This window comes from Marmota flaviventris, chromosome 5, assembly GCF_047511675.1.
Source record: "Marmota flaviventris isolate mMarFla1 chromosome 5, mMarFla1.hap1, whole genome shotgun sequence".
Classification (NCBI taxonomy): domain Eukaryota; kingdom Metazoa; phylum Chordata; class Mammalia; order Rodentia; family Sciuridae; genus Marmota; species Marmota flaviventris.
Window position 1 is genome coordinate 8,901,055 of NC_092502.1, and position 22,895 is coordinate 8,923,949.

Genomic DNA, 22,895 nt, shown 5'->3' on the forward strand with positions numbered 1-22,895 from the left:
CGCTTCAGATGACAAATGAATTTACAGGTGACTCAGGTGATGGGAGGGTGGGGGAAGGAGGGAGAACAGATGAGAGCATTTGGCAGGAGAACTTGAGCTATAGTAGCCTTATTAGCCAGCTGTCGGGTACGATGATTTCAGCAACAGAGCAAGCCACAAAAATACCCTTTAAATGGCCTGTCACAGACTAATGGGGAAACAGTGACACATCTCAGACAGCCAACTCTCCAGCCAGCCCTGGGCCTGCTGGACACGGAGCCACAGCGCCATAGGATGAGCCTCCCGGAGCCTTTGTGAGGGGCCTGGGCGGGCCCAGGAGGTTCCACGGAGCAGGCCTGGGAGGTGCCAGATGTGGCCCTTCCTCGGGAGCTTCTAGGACTCGGTTGGCTGCCACCTGAGGTTCCTGGTTGTGACCCGGGTGTTGCGACTGTTAGCACTGAACCAACAACGGCCGAACACCTGGGACCTGTGCTTCTAGTGGCCAAGGGCCAGCGCCTGGCTGGGCCTTTCTGCTGAGCCGCCTCCTTCTCTCCCTCTCTGCCCTGCCAGTCACAGGCGTGGGCAGCATCCAGCTGTGGAGCTAGAGAAACCTGAAAAAGGCAAAGAAAAACCTGCCCACGTCTGAGCGTCTGCTTCTGCAAGTCACAAGGCCACACTGGGCAAGCCCTCGGAGCCCAGCGCGGGGCGCCCAGCCCTGGCACCAACACCCACCCCCGGTTTGTGCTCATCTTGCAAAAGGCACCAGAGCTCAGCCGAGTTTGCTCTGGGTTGTGCGCATCCTGGGCTTAAAAACACCAAAACCAATCCTTCCTTCCAGCCGGGCCACTCCTAGCTCCCCGTGCTCCTGTCCCGCAGACCAGAGGCAAACCAGGCAGCCCCGTCTGCCACCCACTCGCACCAGGCCCGCACCGAGGCTGCAGGAGCCTCAGCTCCTCACGCCCTCCAGATGGAGCCTGCTTGCGCTTTCTGTTCCTTTTCTTTGTTTCTCTCCTTTTCTGTTTTTTTTTTTTAAATTTTCCTAACAAAGAATAAGCAGTGGCTTTGAGAATATCTTACATGGGAACAATCAACACGAAACATGCCTTTGTACATGAGCCTGACTTGGGGACGAATCAACAATACCAAGGGACAAAAAGGAACATGGGTTCAGACAACTCCAGTGCACGATATTTTCGGAGAGTGCCGCCCCGCCCCCCGCCCGCCCCACCCCCACATCCCAGGAGTACAGTGTTGTCTTGTAACTCGAGCTTGGCTGAGCCTGGGGGGGGTCCCCTGCCCACCGCCCCCCCCCCACTCCGGCTCCGGTAGGCCCCTAATGGCCCTGGGTCTTGGGCGGCTTGGGCTCATGAATGACAGCGGCCGCCGACAGCCAGGGCCCGATGGCCCGGGCAGTGCTCTGCTTGGCCACGCTGTAGTGGCTGATGACTGTGTAGAAGCGGCTTCTGGAGTTGGGGTCCTGGGACGAGTAGTAGGCATCCAGGGAGGCCGGGATGCAGCGCTTGTGCTGGGGAAGAAGGAGACCGTCAGGGGCGTGTGGCCAGCCCACCCCTCGACCCACACACAGCTCAGCGCACAGTGGGTGACAACCTCCACCTGGCCTGCCCCTCCCCAGCATCGCCACCCTCCCATCACCATCATCAACACGGCCCCTTGGAAGAAGTCAGAGGAAATGAACCTGATGGTGACCACAACCCAAGGACAACCTCCCCTGCTTCTCCGCTGTGGGGGGCTCTCAGGCTCCCCTCTCCTGGCCCCAGGGGCTTCCTGGCTTGCTGCCCGTGGACCATGGCTGCTTATTTTATGCTCTTGATTTTACATTTGTATCTCTTTAATTTCAAAAGTCTTGGTCCCTAACAACATAAATATAACAGTGCATTTGTATTATCTTATAATACGGGCAGCACAGTCACACAGTAACACAGCATTCCTCCACAGAGTTAGACCACTGGGTGAACTTCTTTGACTCTGCTCTGCGGCTCTCTATGTCCTTAGAACACAGACAGTCCCGGATTGGAAGGGTTGTCATTTTCTGACTGGGACCATACAAAAGCACCCCTACAGGCCAGTGTTTCTGCCTTCCAATACAGTATTCAATCAAAGGCCTGAGACACTCAACACCTGGTTATTGAACAGGCTTTGCAGGCGAGGATTCTGCCTGGAGCCAGACGAAGGTAAGGATCTGAGCACGGTCGCCCCGTGCGGAGCTGTGGTGCTGCTGGGTAAGTCGGATGCAGTTTTGACTTCTGTCATTTTCATCTTATGAAAGGGTCAAGGGCGTCTCTATCTTCCACTGAGGGCGGATGTCCATACCCTGTACCCCACAGTCATTTGAGGTGTTTATTTTCTTTGTAAGTTTATGTCCTCAACTTGATATAGAGCGAGGTTCTTGGTTTAGGTTGTTTTTAATTGTCAGGGTTTTCTTTTTTCTTATTCTTAAAATTTTTTCAAATACGTCAATCATTCATCGTCTCATGACAACATGTAAGGAGACATACCCAGGGGCGCTGGCTCCTGTCCCCGTGCCCTCACTGCCCTTCCCTTTCCCCGAGTGACCGTTTTCAGTAGTTTTTGGCTGATCCTTGTGGGCTTTCTTCCTGACAGTACAAGCCACGCCTCTCGCCTTCTCTTTCCCACACCCAGGCGGCTGCTCCACCCTTCCTTACCCACTGGCTCCTCCACCCCAGGGGCCTGGGCCTCCTCTCCTGTCCCTCCCCACAGCACCACGGAGCTTGCTGTGTGTCTCCCGGAGTTCACTCAGTTGTCCCCAGCACTAGTTCCCAACCTTCAGGTCCCAGCTTTTAGCCGTGAGAGGGGTGGTCTGGGGAAGTCACAGGGCAGAATCCAAGGACCTGCCCACGCTGGAACGTGACTGGACCACACACCCCCCCATGGGGAACCCTCTTCACGTCCAGCTCCAGCCTTTCCTCACCTGGACAATGGGGACGCTAGGACCTGTTTCTCAGAATGGTTGTGGCCTGACTGAGACAAGGCCCAGGAGAATGGCTAGCAGAGAGCCTGCCTAAGAGAGGGTGATGGTCAAGATGAATACCACGGCCTGTCCCAGCTCTGAATCACACTCTGGTCTTACTGCGACTGACGTGTCGAGGCCAGTCACCTGGCAGGCCTTTGGCCAGCTGACCTGACTGAATTCTCTCCTTAAAACCTCATGGAGATCTTTGGGGCATTACCAGCCCCCATTTTATGGGCATCCTCAGCCCCCATGCAGGCAAAAAAACTGAGGCTCAGAGGGGCACAGAGGGGCCCCGGAGGCTCTTCGAGGTCACGTGGCTGGCTCAGTTCTTTGAAGGAGGTTTGCAGTTAGAGCGGGGCCAGGGAGGGGCATGGAAACCTCAGAATAACGGTCTTCACCCCTGTGCAGGGGCCTGCAGAGGTGAGGACTCTGCCATCAGCCCAGTGGCTCACCTCCTGACCTTGGACAGTGCCGACTGGGCAGGGTGCCTGACGGCCCGCTTGAGGCTGAACCCTCAGGAAAACCTTGCTGGACACACAGTGGGCAGAGTGGTTGTCATGCCCAGAAATTGGGTGCTGATGAAGACATGGGTCATCCCCCAACCACACCCACCAGCCAGGGCCCCTTACCTTATAGACAAATCCCTCCGGACAGCTGTGGTCGTAGGTGAAGGCTTTGTAAACCACCAGGAACACGATGCAGGCGAGGAACGCTAGGGCCAGGCTGACGAGGATGGTGACCTGCAGGAAGACACACCTGCGTCACCCTCAGCTCCAGGTGCCCGCTCCAGCCCACGCACGAACCTTAAACCCGGGGTGGTAGGCAGATGGCCTGCTAGGAGTGCGGGCAGGGACCCAGCACACTGCTCCGCTGGGCTTTGTCACTGACGTGCAGCGTGCTCTGAGGCCTCCGTGCCTCTTTGTGCAGGATCATCTTGAGGCTCTTTCTGGACCCCACTCGGGACAGACTTTTCCTGTACGCTGGGTAGGGAGTGGGGTTTGACCACTAGGCCCCCTTTCCAGAGCTTCCTGCCTCTGTTGTGACCACCCCGTCACCACTACTGAACTCCATCTCAGACATCAACCGCTTGCTCTACCTCCTTGTGGACACTAGTCCCCAAACCTTCCCCAAGGCTCTCCTCCCACCTGGTGGCCACCACTGTGCCACCAGGCCAAAGACCTTGGTGCCCTCTGCCTCTCATCCCACACTCTTCTTCCAGGAGAGCCTAGCACCTCCGCCTTCAGATACCTGGTCCAGAGCCGACCACTCCTTACCACTCCCACCACTTCCGCCTGGCCAAGGCCACCCTCACCTCTCACCCGCGGGTGGAAACAGCCTTTAACCCGAGACTTGCTTGCCCTCTCTGGTGTGTCCGATACAGCAACCAGAGAGATCCTGGGCGTCCAAGTCGAGGCACGTCCTCTTCCTGCATGCAGCGTCCTTGGACACCTCAGACTAGAAGCCCAGCTCCTGACCACTACCTACAAGCAAGCTTCATGAACCCTGGGGAAACCTGATGGAAGCCCCCCAGGATTTGTCAGAAAGGAGCAAGTGAATGATTCCCGAGGCAGCTCCGGGTTCACACTGGCCCCGTGGCAACCTCTGTATGAGGCAGACATTAGGGCGTCTAGTGCTGGGAGTGGATTTGTGTGTGTTGTTTTTAACAGCAGACAGCCCTTTGAGTCAGTCAGCCTAGAGATGTTACAGAATTCCTCTCCTGGAGAGAGGCTCCTCTTGATTCAGAAAAAAGACCAAACCATCTTTGGGGATCTTCATCCTATTTCCACCCCAAGGCTTGTTGGTGAGGACGGAGAACACAGGAGGCTAGGACGCTCCGGGCAAGGGGCGCTGCTTGTCGGCAGCTTAAAGTCCTGGATGGGAGACATGTGGGAAGGCGAAGGGGAGGTGGAACAGGGCGGTGAGTCTGAATCCTCTGGTGGAGAGTCCATGAGCACTCCCCGGGTGTGTGTGTGTGTGCATGTGAGTGCGTGTGCATGCATGTGTGTGCGTGTGTGAAGGTTTCAGACACAGGTGAGTGCCACGAGGTTTTAAACTATTATTGGAGCAGTGTGCTGCCCTCCCCCTCCACTTCCCAGTTCCTCTGCTGAAGCACTGGACAGGAATCAGCCTCCTGCTCAGGACCACGGTGAAGACAGTGTGGAGTGCAATGATGGGGACATCAGACCCGAGTCCCCAGGCGAGATGTGGAGCCCGCACAGAGACGTCCATGGAAGCTGAGCCTGGAGCAAGGGCTGCCCCCAGCTCAGTCATGTGCACACAGACTCCCCAAAGATGTCATCTGAATGGCACAGGAAAGGGGGTCGCCCAGGACCACTACCCTACCCACCAATGCTGAGGACCAGGAACACCTGGTCAGTAGAAGTTTGTAAAGAAACTAAAAATGCCCAGATTTTCCAGTAACCACAAGGCAGGAACAGTCCTGAGTCCATCAACTGGTGAGTTGATGGTCAGCTAGTGGTCAGTCAGCTCCACACCCACAGAGCCCCCTCCATGGATTTCATAACTGGAAAGTAAATTGCTTCCTTACTTTAACTGGAAGTAAATTTACTTCCTTACTAAAGACATCTGTCTTGTCACCATTCCCTAAAGGACACAACATAACAGCGTTTACCTTGTGCTAGGGAATTATGAAGAGTCTAGAGATTATTTCTTTTAAAGAGAGAGAGAGAGAGAGAGAGAGAGAGAATTTTAATATTTATTTTTTAGTTTTCGGCAGACACATCATCTTTGTATGTGGTGCTGAGGATGGAACCCGGGCTGCACGCATGCCAGGTGAGTGCGCTACTGCTTGAGCCACATCCCCAGCCCAAGAGATTATTTAAAGTACACAGAAGGGTGTCCATATGTCCTATGCAAATACTACACATTTTAGATAAAGGAGCTGAGCATCTCAGCATTTGGTCAGTTATAGGGGTTCCTGGGTCCAATGACCATGACTCTTGAGGGACGACTGTATATGTACACAAGGGAACTTTATTCAGTCATAAAAGGGCACGACACATATGTTACAAATGCAGATAGACCACAAAACCACATGCTAAATGAAAGAAATCAGGTGCAGAAGGTCAGATAGTAGATGACCCCATTTGTATGGAATATCCAGAATAGGTGGATCTATAGTCACCAGGGACTGTGGAGGGGGCAGTGGCTGATGGCCACGGGGTTTCCTTTTGGTGGTGATGAAAATGTTTGGGGGCCAGGTAAGGGTGATGTTTGCACAACATTATGAGAGTTCTAAATGCCACCCAATTGTTCACTGTAAAGTGATTAATTTTGTATTAATAAACTTTGACCTCAATTTTTAAAAATAAATGCTCATGTCCCAGACAGCAGCCTGGCACCCACAGTTCTGCCCCAGAAGTGGGAAGTCATCCTCCTCAATGGTGGCTGGAGAGCCACCTTAAAGGACTTAAAGATGTGGCTAACAGCCCTTTCCCTCACAGAGTGCTGCCTGGGCCCAGTCACGAGGGCTGCTCCCAACAGCAGGACAAGACATAGCCACGTGTGCGCCAGCCTGCGACTCACAGCTCCTGCACGCAGAAAGGAAGTCAGAACCCTGGCACCCCCCCCTGCCACTCCAATGGCCTGACGGGGGTCCAGGGAGTCCCAGGACATCTCCCACCCCAGTGACCATGCACAGAGCCCCAACCTCTCAGCCAACTCGGGAGCAGGGCAAGAGGTCCAAACTCAGACACAGATGGCCCGATTCGGGGCTGGACACTCCCCCGGCCAGCAGCAGGTTGGTGAATGGTCCCACCCCTGACATTCCCTGTGCTAAGAACCCAGGAGGAGTCGTGTCACCAAAGTGTCACCGCAGCTTGAAAGCGTGAGCAGAGAGGCCTTCAGCAAGTGTCGCTGGGACAAGAGAAGGGAAGAGGGAGGCCCTCTTCAGGTACAGTGGCCTCAGCCCCCCTTCACATTAGCAGCATCTGAGGGCCCTTTCAATGCTGGTGGACTGGGCTGCCACAGCCTCAAGGATTCTAATTTTCGGGTCAGGGCCATGGCACTACTATGAACTCCCTGGGTGACGGATTAGACTGGGCAACCAGGGAAGTGCCTCTCCTCTGTGTGGTGGTGACCGGCTGCACATGGTTAGCATCGCCTGGGCAGCATTTGAAACACTCCTGATTCTCTGATCCCACCCCAACCAATGACATTGGGACCTCCTGTGGGCGTAGTTCAGGCCTCAGGATGTTCTGAAGCCCCAAGATGCTTCCCTAGTGCAGGCAGGTGGCGGAGAGCGCTGTGTGCACATGGGACGGGTGGCCCCTGTGACCGGCACCCTCATGTTTGCTGTGCTGTGCGGGTGCTGGGGCACAGCCACTCTGTTCCTGGGATTCTGCCCAAGCAAAGCCATCTCACATCAGATTGGGTCACTCGTTCCAGAGCACCGGAATTAAGATGCCGTAGCTAAAGAGTGTGCCTCCTGTCCTGAAGTTTGGTAACTTCTGCAGCTTAGGCCGGCCATTCCTGGAGAGACTTGGAAGGCTGGAAAATGGCAATGGATCAGGTGTCACTGTCCCTGAAGACCTCAGAGTCTTCAGGCAAGGGAGAGGTAGACAGATGGACACAGGCACTTGCAACACAAGGGGTGGCATTGTGACCAACACAGGTCCCAAACGCTGAGGCCAGACTCGGGTCATGGAGTAGAGTCAATGGCCCAAGGAGGCTTGTGAGAGAGGAAGAAGGTGGCCGTTGGAGCTGGGCCTGAATTCCTGAAATGGAGTCTCCGTTGGTTTTCCAAGAGGGGTGAGGAGCCGGAGGCTTCCGGCCAGCTGCGGGTGGATTTCCTGTGGGCTGCTGCACAGGGCAACCTACAGAGCTGGCCGCCTCAGCTGGCCTCGGCCTTTCTGGCAGGTTTGTGGAATTCAGAGCCCCCACGTGCTTGATCCCTGCAGCAAAGCTCCCAATGGGGCGGGTGGGCCTCCAGGGCCTGGGAGAGAAGTCCCCTTCCCAACGAAGCCCCTCTGGACACAAAAGCCTGAAATCCACGTCAATATTTATTGACTGGGTTTATAAAACTCCATCCCTTGGAGACCTTCTAAAGCCTTTAGTTTCACCTCTTGAATTTAACAACCTGGCACTAGCGATAAATAGCTCTTTAGCTTTCCAATGTTGGACGTGACTGGCCCATTAGACGTGATGCTCGCCACATGAAGCCCTCTGCTCACCGTTCTCCTGCTCACTCACCCTCACCCACGCAGTGTGTTCATGACGGGGCCGACGGCAAGCCAGGCACTGGCCCACGGTCCCTGCCCCAGGGAGGTGCACTAGGCAGAGTCGGGCATCGAATGCACAAATACCCAAATGGTGACAAGATCAGAAGGGACCTGGAACAGAGTGTGCAGAGGAGAGGGCATCCTGAGAAGTAGAGCCAGGCAGAGGGGACCCAGACCCTCCCAAAGACCCCCAGAGGACACAAGCACAGGCTCCCAGAGGACCTGGGAGGGACTGTCTGGTTGTGACCAGAGGACACAAGGAGACGCAGCTGAGGTGCAGCAGGAGGGACAGGGGTCAGCCCTCGGAGACTTTGCAGGCCCAGGCCACCCCCGTTCTGCCTGAGCGCCCACTGCGTCCCCAGTGCTTTCAGCCCAGCCCCTCTTGGCCGTCTCCTGCTTGCCCTCCAGCCTCACGCCGGCCACTGCGGGGCTCACCTCCCTCCTCAGTCCCAGCCCACTCCTGAGTGTCTCTGGCCCTGCCTGGAGTTCCTCCGGGGTGTCCCTGCTTGAGGGCCAGGGAGAAGGACTCCTCAGCCACCTACCTGGCCTGGCTCCTGCCCCTCCCCTGCTCAGGGGCCCAGCTGGCTCAGGCTCCTCCAGAGCTCCAGGCTCAGCCTCACCTCCAAGGCCCTCAGAGCCCCACCTGCTGGGAAAGCCTGGCAGCCAGCAATGTCCTCCCTCTCTGTGCCGGGCACAGAAAATCCTGAGCCACAGTGTCAAATTGCAAAAATAACCCCCCTCCCCGCCACACACACGCTCCCCCAGATGGACACAAGCAGATGACTTGCATGCGACTAAGCAGACTATGTTCAGGGTGGAGCCCGGAGATGTCACCTTCAGCCTCTGTCCTTCCCATCTTCTCAGTCCCACCCACCAGCAGCCACGCACACACACCCAGACAAAGGCCTCTTCACCTGGGAAAGAATCTTCCAGCAGCAGCAACTGAGACATCGCGGGCTTCCATTACTCGTCTGAGGCCACGTGGGCACTGAAGGAGCAGAGCAGATTGGAATCGGACGCTTGGTGCTCCAAGGCCTCAATCCTAACCGCTACCTCATTTGGCCTTTTGATGAATGCGTCTGTCCAGCAGCAGCTCTGCTTGCAGGAGTGCAGTGAAGCGAGATGTTACACACACCCCATCCTGGAAACTTGTTCGGGGAGGGCCCATCACTGAAGAAGTGGAGACCCAGGAGCTCGAAAGAGAGCAGAGAGAAACGAACACGCTCCCACTGCTCACCCAGCCAGGACGCTGGTCTAGGGCCTCACGATGCTGGGAAACATGAACGTCATTACCATTCGGTTGAGCACAGCCCCGGGCAGGTAGTACCTGGTGAGCGGCCCTGTCTAATGAGGAGGGAGAGCCCAGCAAGCCTCAAAGTACCAGGACCACTGGGTGTCATTATCACCTATTCCCTGTCCCACCCAGCTGAGTGACTGTCCCTGCAGGCAGGGCCATCTCCTCCTCCGTCTCTGAGCTTCCCAGGGCCTGAGGGTCCTGCCCTTTAAGGCTCCCTGCCTAGTCTGTTCTCCCTGCTGCTTAGGGATCTTCCTCAGTTACCCTTCTGAACATCTCACGGAAGCTGCAAGCCCTTCCCTGACTTCCTGTCTCCTGGCATGTAGGGTCTGTGACTTCACTGAGCCACCCAAGGCAATGGCAAGATGCAGAGTCTTGAGGCCCGGGCCTCTGTATTCAGATCCCCCATCCTGCTCGACACCCTGGAGTCAGCAGGCTCCACACACACCTGAGAGGCTCGGGTGCAGTTACCTGGTGCCTGTGCTTAGGACACCATCCAAAATCCTCGTCTGGCATCTAAAGAGAAAAGGACGAGGAATTCCCCACCCTTGGTTGTCAAATACAGTTGTCTTTCTACATCCCCAGGGAATGGGCTCCAGGAAACCCTGCAGACACTATTCCCATGCACGCACACACAGGCTTGAGCACACACACAGTCCTGGTGCCTGGAAGTACTAGGCTTTCTCCTATTGGCCCCCACCTTTTTCCACAGAGGATTCCCCCCCTCCACACACACACACACCATCCCAGACCTTTCCCTAGAGCACACAGCTTCTCTGGGGTGCCCACGGCTGTCAGTCCTGGCCATGCGCATATGTCTCCACGTTATCATGGCTTCTTGACCTGCTAGTCTGTGCCCCAAGACTGTGAGCTTCCCACAAGAAGGACTCTGCCCCAGTGACCTCCTGCCCAGCTCCAGGCCTGGGCCTGGCACAGAGAGCACACAGTGAGCCTTGAAGTGTGACATCATTGATTTCAGCCAATCCCATCAGGGAGCCAGGCTGTCTCCTCTGTCCAGAAGGCCAACGATCCAGATGCTGCAAGTGTCTCCCTGCATCCCAGCCAGTCCTCCGGCCTAGACATAGCCTGTGTCCGTCTCCATGGAGACACTAAAACCTGCAGCTCAAAGAACTTGTTTCATTAAGCTACTTTCATTCCCTCAATCCCCTTTCTTGGCAGAAGAGTTGATTAAAAAGTGGGGAGGGGGCCAGCTCAGCAAAATTGGTTTGGAAAATGAGAAACCATCTTCTCCAAATTCCAATGGATGGCACTGCTAGGCGCCAGTGGGGACTCCCCAGCCAGAAAAATGAACCTGTAGTTCCCGCAGGGGTGGAAAATAGCGTCCACCAACACCACAGCCTCCACACATGGTGCCTGCTCCTGACCCATGGCCATGCTCCAGGGAGACAGCATTTCCATCCCCTACTCAGTGACAAGGATGAAGGGATCTCTGCCCAGTCTTTTACCTCCTTGCGCCTTCTTCCTGACCAGATACGCCAGACCTGGGAAGGCTGTGGAGGCCTTTCTATAGGAGGGTCCCTGCAGCAGGCCTGAGGCTGCTCCCTCTGGAGCACACTGGCCCTGCTGGGCATCTGCAAACTGGGGTTCTAGGAGTGTTCCCATTCCTGGGCCGACAGGGCCGGCTCCCTGTGCCTGAGCTATGTGCACAGTATGGTTTAGGCTGCACATCGGCCTTCCTTCGCATCAGGGCCTTGGGCAGGCGCTCACCACAAGGTGACTATGTGATCAGCCCCAGTAAAGCCCTGGCACTGGGTCTCTACCGCTGACAGACATGTCACAATTGTTATTCAAGTGTGTGTGGGGGGAGAGGTTGTCAAGCACTTGGAGGAGACTCATGGAAGTATGTGCCTGTGTCCCTCTGGGCTTGGCCGCGTGCTCCTTCTCCCTTGGGTGATTTTGCTGCAGGTCCCTTTGCTGGAATAAGCCAGAATCAAACACACAGCTGTATGCTGAGTCCCTGAGTCCTCCTGGGGGGCCCCTGAGCGTGGGGGGGTCTCGGGGACCTCCAGCACAGCTCCCACCTCTGCTTGCTTTCCTGACTTCCCCATTGTGCGCCGGCTGTTTCAGAGCCTGGAAGGAGCTCGGCTTTCCAGGGGCCCTGCGCCTTAAAGGCAGGCACCAGGGCCCAGCCCTCCCGTTTCCCTGTCTGCTTCCCAGAGCCGGGGCCCACTAACACCTCTTCTTTTGTTCTTGCCTCATGGGTCAGGATGAAGATAGGGTCTATTCTTCCTGCGTAAAGGATCGGGCCACTTGGTTTGGGGTCTGTCCCTCTCCTTCTTTGTGGCATCTGGCTTAGGCTCACTCAGTGAGCCTGACACCAAAATTGGAAATAGGCACCCTTCCTCCACATTCTACATGAAGCTTTTCCCTCTGGTCATGGGCAGCAGTACCCTTTGGGCTACTGCTGAGGGCTGAACATGCTTTGGGTTCACGTGGTGGAAGTGTGGACACAGGTGTGGAGATGTGGGAGATGGAAGAACCCTGAAGCAGTGGGCCCCGTGTGCAGGGCTAGTCCCCGGAGGCTCTGCTTTCGAAAGAGAGTAAAGATGCCCCCGGGGGACCCTAGTTGGTTCCCATGAGAGAGTGAAGTCCCTCCCCGCTCTCTGGCTTCCTGTCTCACCATAGGATCCCCCGCTTCTACCATGATGGCCACAGTCAATGTGACCTCGTCAGAGCAGATGCCATGTCATTGAGCTTCCAGACTCCAAACCTGTCAGCTAAATAAAACTCTTTTCTTTTTGTAAGCCCAGCTTTAGGCATTTTGTTTCAGCAATTGAAAATGAACTCACAGCAGCAGGCGACCCCTCCCCAGAGCAAAGTGGGCACAACAGGGTGAGAAGATGAAGACTGTCCCGGGCCTCCTCCTGAGCCACATGCCCTGGCTTTGCTCACAAAAGCAGCTGCCCCTGGTTTCTTGGATGCTGACCAGGTCAACAGAGCAGGTCTGTGTCTTGCATTTGGAGTCTGTCCTTACATACGGACCTCCTTAGCAGGGAGTCCAAGGAGGAAAGGTGTTGGCACGGAAGCCCCCCGATCCCTGAGCATCACTGATGCGGGTGAGGAAGGGCTGAGTCTGCATCTACTCAGCCAGTCAAGGTGCTCCCCAGTGTCACTTCTAAAGAACACCCAGAAGCCAAGTTCTCCCTCAAGGCCCAGATGTTCTCAGGCCAGGGGTACGTTTCATGTGACCTCGGTTAGAGCACCTAGGTTTCCATCCGTCCCTTCTGACCTGATGAAGGCATAAAAATAGGTAATGGCCAGAGCCCTGTTGGGAGGCCAGAACCCCCCATGCTTGCACCCCAGCCCCTCACTTCCTGGGTCTCTTATCACAGCTCCATGGCCTTGGCTGTCTCACCTGGGAATTGGGGTCACAGTAACTACCTTCAAGCACCAACTCTAGGAGGGAAGGAGAGTACCCCGTGGGAACGCTGTTCCCGCCACAGAGCCAGAGCCAGAGACCAAGGATCTGGGGGAGCGAATATAGCCTGGGGTACAGTCTTGCTCCCTCTGCCTGCCTCATGGTCCCCGTGTTTTCAGTGGCCTTTTTCTGTGTCCATCGGCTGCATTCACTCAATACTAATGACTTCATTCTACTTTGTATTCATCAGACTCAGGCACGTCCCTGGAGAGAGGAGATGACCAGAGTGCTGGCTGACCTGTCTGGCTACTGGGGAGAAAAGAAACGATTCCCTTCAGGTTTGGGGGGATATGGGGATGAGCTGGAGCCTGCCTGTGCTGCTGGCCGGAGCTGCTCTCCACTTGCAGCTTCTCCTCCTACTGTCCTTTCCATGACCTTGAACAGGTTGGGTGACGTCTTGAAGCCTCAGTTTCTCCAGCCATAAAATAGGAGTCAGAGCAATGCCCCGCACTCAAGCTGGAAGGTGCAGTGAGGGCCAGAGGCTGCCTGCTGGCTTCGTTCTGAAATGGTACACGTTCAATAAGTGCCATCCGAGAGACGCACCGACAGTTCCTGTCAACGTACGGTCCTGGGTGGAAGCACCAACCCCAAATGACAAGACGTCTGGGAAGGAACACCTATGGGTGGCCCGTGTACTGCCCTCATCTGTTCCATTCCTCAGCTGGGGGACATTCCTAAAGAGGGTGTTGGCTTGGCCGCTGGTGCACCCCCAGGGCTGAGATGACTTCACTGGAGGGACTTACAATGTTTTAAACATGGTATGGTCATTTTAGCTTCACTTATTATTAATATCTTTAAACCAACCCAATAAGGTAGGCCCCATCACTTTTCCTGTTTTTATAAATGAAGAAAATGAAATGCAGAAAAGTTGTCATCTGCCCGAGGACATTCAAATAACCAGTGGAGTAGCAGAGCTCTGAATCCAGGTCTGACCCAAAGGCTATGTGCCCTCCTAAGGCCACCGGTGGCCACTACTAGAGTGGCTTCCTGGAGTATAAAGGGCCTCCCCTCCCCAAACCAACCAGATGGGTTATCATAATGTTTGGTCAGCTCCCACAGAAGCCCCTAAAAACCCATTAAAGAAGCCCATTCCCTAAGGCCCTGGTGAATCTTGCTCAGTAAATTGCCTTTTGAGAGTAAATGGAAAATGAAACATCTGTGGCCTCAAACTTTATATGAGCCATGATTCACGAGTCTCTTTCAGAACTCAGAGAGGGAAATTCCCCACGGGGAGGAGGACTGGTATAGAGTGTGATTCTGGGGTGTGGAGCCAGGAATTCATTAATATCTGTGAAATCCTTGAAAGAGAAAAAGCACCATTTAAATTGGAGCATTCCAAGGCAATAACTCATTTCCCAATTTAATGTGATATTGGCATAATCATTAGAAAGAAGAAATGAGGGCTTGGGGCCCTGTTTATACAGGAGATAAATCTCTGGCCCCTGAAGCATTTTTCATTTTAAAAGTTCAAACTACCATTCAACTTGGGCCAGAGGATACCAAGACCTTTGACGGTGAACCCCTTACAGGAGAAGGCTGAGGCCTTAATTCACAAGCTTGTGTCTTTATAAGGCAGCAAAGCAAATGCAGAATAAATCTGAACATGTTACCTACTACAACAATCTGTCAAGAGCACAGAGCCAGCCACCCCTGCTCAGCCCCTCACCGCAAGCACAAAGCAGGCCAGCAACAGAAGGAAGTCCTAAGGGCCAGGTGGGAGTTCTGGGCATGCTGGGGAACCTGCCCCAACCACAGGGGACAGCAGCTGCTTGGCTTCAGTTTGTTGTCAGGGAACAAGGGAACGAGGTCCTACAATGACAGGCCCGATCGTTTAAGAGTAGACAGTGATCCTGAACTTCACGTGAAATTTCCCAATTTTTAGACTAGGGGCAGCAGGTCCAGGGAGTGCTTTCATGACTCTCTGCTCACTGCTCACTTTAAACCTTTCAACAACCCGGAGCAATAGAGCTATTGATCCCCATGTGGTAAGAAATAAGTTTCCAAAAGCAGTTAGCCCAAGACGAGACAGCCAGTCCTCCTCAATCTGCCTTGGACAAGTTCCAGGGAGAGGTGGGGAGTGTGACTGGTCTGAGGCTCAGTGTAGAGCCAGTTCCCAAGGGGGCACCACTGGCAGCTGTGACCAATTATTGGATGGGACAGGGTGGGAAGTCAAAGGGGTCTGGAGGATGTACACACAAGGGGGAAAGGCCTGCTGCCTCTACCACCATGGAGGGATCTGGGAGAGGGGAGAAGGACTTAACATTCATTGAGCATCTGCTGCAGGCCAGGCCCGTAACTTCACGTGAATTGCTTTATTTTAAGTCCATTAACAATGGTCAGATGAAACAGCTATGTTTCTCATCTGCCTAAGTTCAGTGAGGCTAGGAGCCTTCCAGGACCACACAGCCAGGCCAGAAGGAGCCTCTTCTTTCTGACATTTGCTCGACACACCTGGGCCTTCCTCTCACCCGGGCTGTTGAGCTTCTACCACAATCTTGTGGATCATCAGCCTTTTGGAAAAATGATCCAGACAAGAAAACTCCCACAGTGTTAACAGGGCCATTTTTCACAAAATGCAACTCGGTAAGTTAAGAAGTCCTATAGCCTTGCTGTTTCCACAGGAAGTGACTATATCTACAACTCTGTCCCAACATGCAGGCAAGAGGGCTTTGAGCATCAGCGTCACCAAGTTTATTTACTGTTTCCATGAAGATGATTTTAACTTATTATTAAAAAAAAAAAATGAGAGCCCATTGACAGTTCCGCATACAGATGGCACAGTATTTAGTTCTGGCTGTTCAGAGACGAGCACCCACAGTTTGAAAGCACAGCAAGGGAGCTGGGAGGAGAGGCCAGGCCCACAGCAGACTGACCTAGGATCCGACATCTGCTCCATCATTTACCTGCTGCGTGGCCTTAAATAAGGAATGCCACATCTCTGAGCCTCAGTCTCCTGATCTTCAAAATTAGGATCCATCATTTCCCAGGTATTCTGGGAGGACTTCCAAAGATCCCGGAAGCAGAGGTCCCCTAGGGCTGGAAATTATTCCTGTGGTGATTAATTAAAGATATTCAGAAGCAATTACAAATACAGTCAATTGCTCAGCTTCCTGCCACTAGATGAGCCAGAGGCCTGGCTTTGTTTCATCAAGATGGCCTGGTGAGTCACAGCCTAATTAACTTTGTCATGGTTTTACTGGGACAGACATCACCACTCTCTGACTACATGTCCCTTATAAGCCACTCTGACAAGAACATCAGGCCAGCGTCTGGTTGACCCAGGCTTACAAACATGGCCGGCTGGGAGCCACAGAAAGACACCCCCACCAGCATTAAAGCAAAAGCCTGGGACCTAAACCAAGTACGTTTCCTCCACTGAGGTCCTGCGGTGGCGGTAGTTTAGGTCCACGGGTTTGTGTGCATATTCAACTCTCACCTCCGCAGCCCAGGCAGAGTGAGGGGCATTATGGCCCAGAGCCAGCTGCCAGTGTCTCTGCCTTTATGGAAAGCTCTCCTGGAAGAGCTGTGGACAGAGCCCAGGGTGAGGTGAGGCTCAGGTCAGGGTACTTCCCAGATACAGAAAATGAGGCCAGCAGGAGATGCAGAGAGGATGCAGAGCCCTTTGCCACAAACCCCCAGAAAGAAGTCTCAATGAGCCAACTAAGGACACTAGCTTGACACCTCCCTGGGCCCAGCCAGGTTTGGACTGAAATGACTGCTCCTGTGGGCTAAGGCCTTGAGGATACATCACAGGCAGGGCCTTCTGTATCTGGCAGGCCTGGGCTGCCATAGGTGCTCCACACATCTGTGCTGAGAAAACAGACCCCATGTAACCTGCGTACTCACCTCATTTCTGCCACACCCCCACCTTGTCCAGAAATGATGGAAGGCCACTGGGTGAGTAACCTCTACCACACGCCAAGTACTCCCTATGCCCCGTTCTGCCCTAAGCACCTCACACAGCTCCTCCACTGTCTTCAGTTATTCTAGGCTAAGCATCACTGTTTCCAAAGGAAGGGACTGTAAAAATCCAAAATCCATGACGTCCCAAAATCCAAAGTGCTCCAAAATATGAAAGTTTCTGAGCGCTACTCTAATGGCGTAAGTAAAATTCCATACCTGACCTCACACATGTCACAGCCTAAATGCTAATACAACAAAATTGCTCTCTGAGATCATCTTCAGGATCTGGGTATCAGGTGTGTGTTGAGACATGAATGAATGCTGGCTGAGACATACGCAAATATTCCAAAATCTAAAATCTGACATTCATGCATTTTGGATAAAGGGAGCTCGAGGGTGCGATATCTGTGATAGGTATCATTGTTGTTGCAATGAGGTAAATGGAAGGAACGAGAAAGGGCATAAAGTTGGAGACAGGAGGATAACAGTACCCCAGCTTGAAGTGGATGCATAATAAATTAGATCAAGGTTTTCTAGAAACCTGAGGAAAGACAGGCACTGGAGCAGCAATAGTATGCACAGAGTCCAGAGGATAGAAACGAATTGGCAGCTCAGAAGATGCACAAATGGTTCCTGACTTACGTGGCCTTGGGTGAATTCCTTCTCCCTTATCCTCTGTCCAAAGGGAGTGATTCCAATAATGTCCCATCAGGGCAGTATGAAAGTCAAGGAGATGACAAACACAGTAAGCATGTCTTCTGAAACCTGGGAGATGTTCCACCAGTGTCCGCCCTGCTGTCTTATTTTGACCTTTTCCCCCGTCTCCACTTATTGAAGGAGGCACCTTGGAGTGTGGGTGTTGAGCGGCAAAATCATTGACATTACTGAACAAGGAGGCGCTGGGATTCTCGAGTGCACCTGCTCCTGAATTTCATGAGCAGTGGGCGGATGAATGGCTTGATGAGGGCTAGCCTGGCTTCCACTCGAAATGAACATAAAAATTCAAGCAGCAATGGGCTAATGGAGATAGGAAAAAAATGCTCCATGTCTCTAACCAAAATGCAAATCAAAACCACAAGGAGACTTCACATCAACTATCAAAAAGACAGAAAAACAACAAATACAGGGGAGTATGGAGAAAGAGGAAGCCTTGCCCACTGCTGGTAGGAGTGTGAATCAGCACAGCCACCATGGAGAAAGGGACGGCGGTTTCCCAATAGACGAACTCTAGACAGGGCAGAGGGGTGGCAGGGGAAGGGAGGGGGCATGGGTCATTAATGATGTGGAATGTGATGATCATTATTATACAAAGTCCACATATGAAGACACGGGTTGGTGTCAATATACTGTGTATACTACCAGAGATATGAAAGATTGTGCTCTATCTGGGTAATAAGAATTATAACGCATTCTGCTTATAATTAAAAAAATAAAAATAGAACTCCCATATGACCCCACGATCCCACTGTTGGGTATACACTGAAGGGAAATGGAATCAGCATGCTAAAGAGACTTCTGCCTGTCCATGTTGACTGCAGCACTACCCAAAACATCCAGGTTATGGAGTCAACCTAGGTGTCTATGATGGGCAAATAGGTCAGGAAAACGTATTTATACACAATGGAATATCACTCAGCCATATAAAAGCACACATTCTGTCCTTTGCAACGACTTATGGGTCTGAAGGATCCTATGGTAACTGAAATGTCAGACCCAGAAAGACAAACATGGCTTGGTCTCACACAGAGGGAGAATCTAAATTCTGGATTTCGTGGAAGCTGGGAGTAGAGTGGTGGTTACCAGGGGCTGAGGCCAATAACAGGGGAGGAGAAGGCTGGCCAGTAGGTACAATGTTAGAGTTAGATGGGGACAGAGCCTATAACACAGCAGGGTGAGCATCACACCCAGTAATGCACTATGTGTCTCAAGAGAAGATTTTAATGTAATCACCATAAGTAAGTAATAAAAGTCAAAGATGATGGATGTACAAATTACCCTGAGTTAATGATTACCCAATATAGACATGAATCAAAGCATCACCTGTACTTCATAAAGATGTACAAATATTATGAGTCAATTAAAAACGAATTTTTAAAAACCTAATGAGAAAAATGAAGAAATTGATTTAGGATAAATAAGAATACATGAATGATTGATATTTTCAAGATTTAAGTCATTCCAATGGATGGGACAAAATGAAAGGGGCCTCCCGCTCCCAATCCCCCACCCCACAATGCTGTGTTTCCCATCTGCTCAGTAAGTCCCTCCTCTCCATCATCTCCTGCAGCTGAGAAGCGCGTGGATTCTCCTGGCCTTGATTTTCCCCCCAGCTCTTCAGAGAACTGAATTGGAGAAAATCTTATTCACATGTTACAAAGTGAGCCCCAAACTGGTGACCTGGGGGGATGCCAAATGAATATTAACCTCAGGGCCAGGCACCTGGATGCAGCAAGGTGGTCTGGGAGAGACCTTTAGGAGGCACACTGAGGAGCAGTGTGATGGAGGTGGCACTCCTGAGCCAGCCTGGAGGTAAGGGAAAGTGTGATCAGGTGTCAGGCGGAGAGAACTGCCCGCACAGAGGCACACAGTGGAGCCCGCAGAGAGGCACACAGTGGAGCCCCACAGAGGCACACAGTGGAGCCCCACAGAGGCACACAGGTGGAGCCCCACAGAGGCACACAGGTGGATCGGTACTGGATGGTGAAAGATGGGCTTCTCTGCTGAACAGAGGCAGCCCGCAGAGAAGGTGAGGGTCAGGCTCAGAGCTCACTGGGAGAGCTGGAGAGCTGGCACACGCTGAGCACCCAACGTTCACGGCACAGTTACACTTGGATTTAAAAAAATCACGTTGGCGATTTGGATGGAAATTGATTTGGAGGGGTGATATTCGAGAGGAAGGAAGACACAAGTCAAAGGCTATAAGAATAATCTAGACCCCAACAAGTATCCACAACCCAGAGTACTTCACAGCTCAAGACTGCACCGGCACATGGGCAGATACCAAATCAAGGAGATGAACTTATATTTTCTGGTGCCAACTGTGTTTTGATGCTGTCTGTGTGTTATCTGAACATCCTATAAAATAAGATGAGTATATCTATCTTATTTTATAAAAGATAAAAGACTTAAAACTTAGGGAGGTAAGGAAATGAGCCATAGGCAAAGCAAGTCTGATGGGTTCCCCAGCCCATAGATCAATGTGTTTGAACTTCTCAGACTTACATCAGAAACAGGAGCCAGACGCAAACAAGAAAGGAAAGACAATCTGTTCCATCTTATGAGATATTGTTCTGTAGATTCAAGAATGACTAATGGATGCATAAAAGGTAATTTGTAAATACAGAGCCCCAAGTTCTATTAATATTCAATGATAAATGGTGATGCTTTAGAATCAAATTCACAGAAATAGAAATTTCCACTGTATGATAGCATCTGGGAACATTAGATTGTGCATTATAACTTGTGCTTCCATGAATCACCCACGTCACATACCCCAAGGCCTGGGACATGGTAGGCACTCTTTGAATACATATTGACTGAATGAGGCCACTTGGAGAAAAATCACCGAAGGGAGTTACAATGAAGGGAATGACAATAGATGCATTTCCAAATACAATCTCTCAAAGTTTTAGAGAGGCAATTGGGTGTAAATGGATTTTATTTATTATTTCTTCACATGTTTACAGAAAACTAACACCCTCTCCCAACCACACTAAGCCAGATAATTCTACGGGTCTATTATTATTATTATTATTATTATTATTATTATTATTATTATTTTAAACTTAAACAGATTATGTCTCTATGCTTTCCAATTTTCTAGAGCCTGAAGAAAGAAAAAGGCACATTGTACTCTTTTATTTGGAAGCAGCATAGCATTATACCAGACCTGTCAGAGATACCACAAAAAAGAAAATACAAACACACAATATGATTTAAACAAAAATCTTTAAATAATATCCTGGAAAACAAGACTCAGTGATGCATGATGAACAAATGAGAACATATAAGAATGGCTTAATATTTCAAAATACCTTCATATAATTTACCATAATATTGAGTCAAAGACCAACCATGTAATCATCTCCACAAATGCAGAAAGGTTATTTTGGGGCATATCCATCAAAATTTAAATGGCAAAATACTAGAAACAACAGACCTCAAGTTGCTGATCAATGCTACTAGACAAGAAAATGACATGATAGTAAAAATTGGAAATAAGAAATAACATAAGAAAACCAAATATCAGAAAAGGAGAAGCAATATTCGACTGGGGAAGATGAAATAATTATGTATCTAGAAACACTTAAAGAACCAAATGTTTAAACAAATCATCAGAAACAATAAAAGAAATTGGCAATTGCCTGGTGGCAAACAAGTGCACGCAATTCAAAGGCAAGAGCTGGACTATAACTCGGTGGTGAAGCCCCTGCCCAGCACACCTGAGGCCCCAGGTTCAACCCCAACACTGCAAAACAGAAAAACATCAGAAACACCAAAAGCATCTTATTAAACAGAAATAAAAACCAGTTAGAAAAAAAAATAGTGAAATAAAGTGTTCCTCTTAGCATATCAGCAAAAAGAGGTAAAAATACAACAAAAACTGAGAAGGTGATTTTAAAGCCCGGTTGGGAGCCATGAGAGTTCCACGGATGGTATGTTAAATTTTGTTTCCAGACAGAAGTCTTAGTATTTTAAAGCTGTTGCTTCTTCTCAGATTAATCTATAAATAAACAATCCAAATTAAAAAGTAACAAGAGTGCTTTGAAAACTAAAAAACAAACAAACAAACAAACATGTATTTGGAAAGGTAAATATGCAAGAATGGATAAAGAATTTCAGAAGAGTAAAAGGAATGAGGAAAGAGCAGTATAGGCAGATATTGAGGTACATCATAAATCTATGTAACTGAAGAAATTTGGTCAGAAGAGTGGAAGAAAAGAGAGAACCCACATGAACTTAGATACTTAGGGAAACGCAGTATCTGAAAGAAGGTCACATAACAAAGAGGGAAAAGATTAACTAGTGACTGTCAAACATTTGATCAATGCTCACTAGATGTGTATGCGTGCGTGTGTGTGTGTGCGCAAGTAAACATCACACTGAACCCCATTCCATTTTTGAATGGAAAAGTGCCATTCAAAAAGAAATAAAAATTGGATTTCTACCTCACTCTTTACTCAAGAGGCAAATGCCAGATAGAACAGCATTTGACATAAAAATAAAATCATAAAAGTACCAGAAGAAAATGAGTTTAGGGTAGAAGAGGCCTTAATACTTATAGAGACAAATGTAGGGATGTTGGGGCTGGGGATGTGGCTCAAGCGGTAGCACGCTCACCTGGCATGCATGCGGCCCGGGTTCAATCCTCAGCACCCCATACAAACAAAGATGTTGTATCTGCCAAAAACTAAAAAATAAATATTAAAATTCTCTGTCTCTCTCTCTCTCTGTCTCTTTTAAAAAAAAAATGTAGCGATGTTTTCTTTATGTCTTCTGAAGTTAGTGATGAATTGAATTAAGGCAAAAAGTAAAAAAATCCTATAGGATTGAAAAAGAGGTTATGCCATAAACAAGACCAAAATGCAAAAGAGAAAAAAAAAAAAAAAAAACAGACGAAGTAGAAAAACCAAGTTTGTAGCTTTGGGAAGAGTCACGAAAATCAGTAGGGAGGAACTAAAAGTGGTCCAACCAATAGGAAGCTTTCCAGGAAAGAACCAAAGGTCAAACAGCCAATCAACAACAACAACAAAATGCTGGCAAGGATGTGGAGGAAGGGGAGCTCTTCACACTGTTGGTTAGAATGCAAATTAGTAGGGGCATCAAAGAGAACAGGGCAGTCTTCAAAAAGCTAAAAATAGGTCTACCATATGACCCAGGTATCCCACTCCTGGGTATGTATCAACAGAAAATGAAGTCAGCATCCCAAAGAGGTACCTGAATGCCCAGGCTCATTGCAGCTCTAATCACAATAGCTAAGATATGTAACCAACCTAATGCCTATGAACAGATAAATGAACAAAGAAAATGTGATAGACATATACATAC

General features: G+C 50.8%; 1 protein-coding gene across 1 annotated transcript in view; it reads right to left on the bottom strand.

Moving 5' to 3' along the window:
• Positions 1-1,312: 1,312 nt before the first annotated feature.
• Nsg2 (neuronal vesicle trafficking associated 2) overlaps positions 1,313-22,895 on the bottom strand; it is a 49,872-nt gene continuing 28,289 nt past the window's right edge. The window contains exons 3-4 of the mRNA XM_027938768.2: positions 3,601-3,711; positions 1,313-1,504 (exon numbers count right to left, since the gene is read on the bottom strand). Of these exons, the coding sequence (XP_027794569.1) occupies positions 1,313-1,504; positions 3,601-3,711 (303 nt within the window). The remainder of the gene's footprint in view (positions 1,505-3,600; positions 3,712-22,895) is intronic.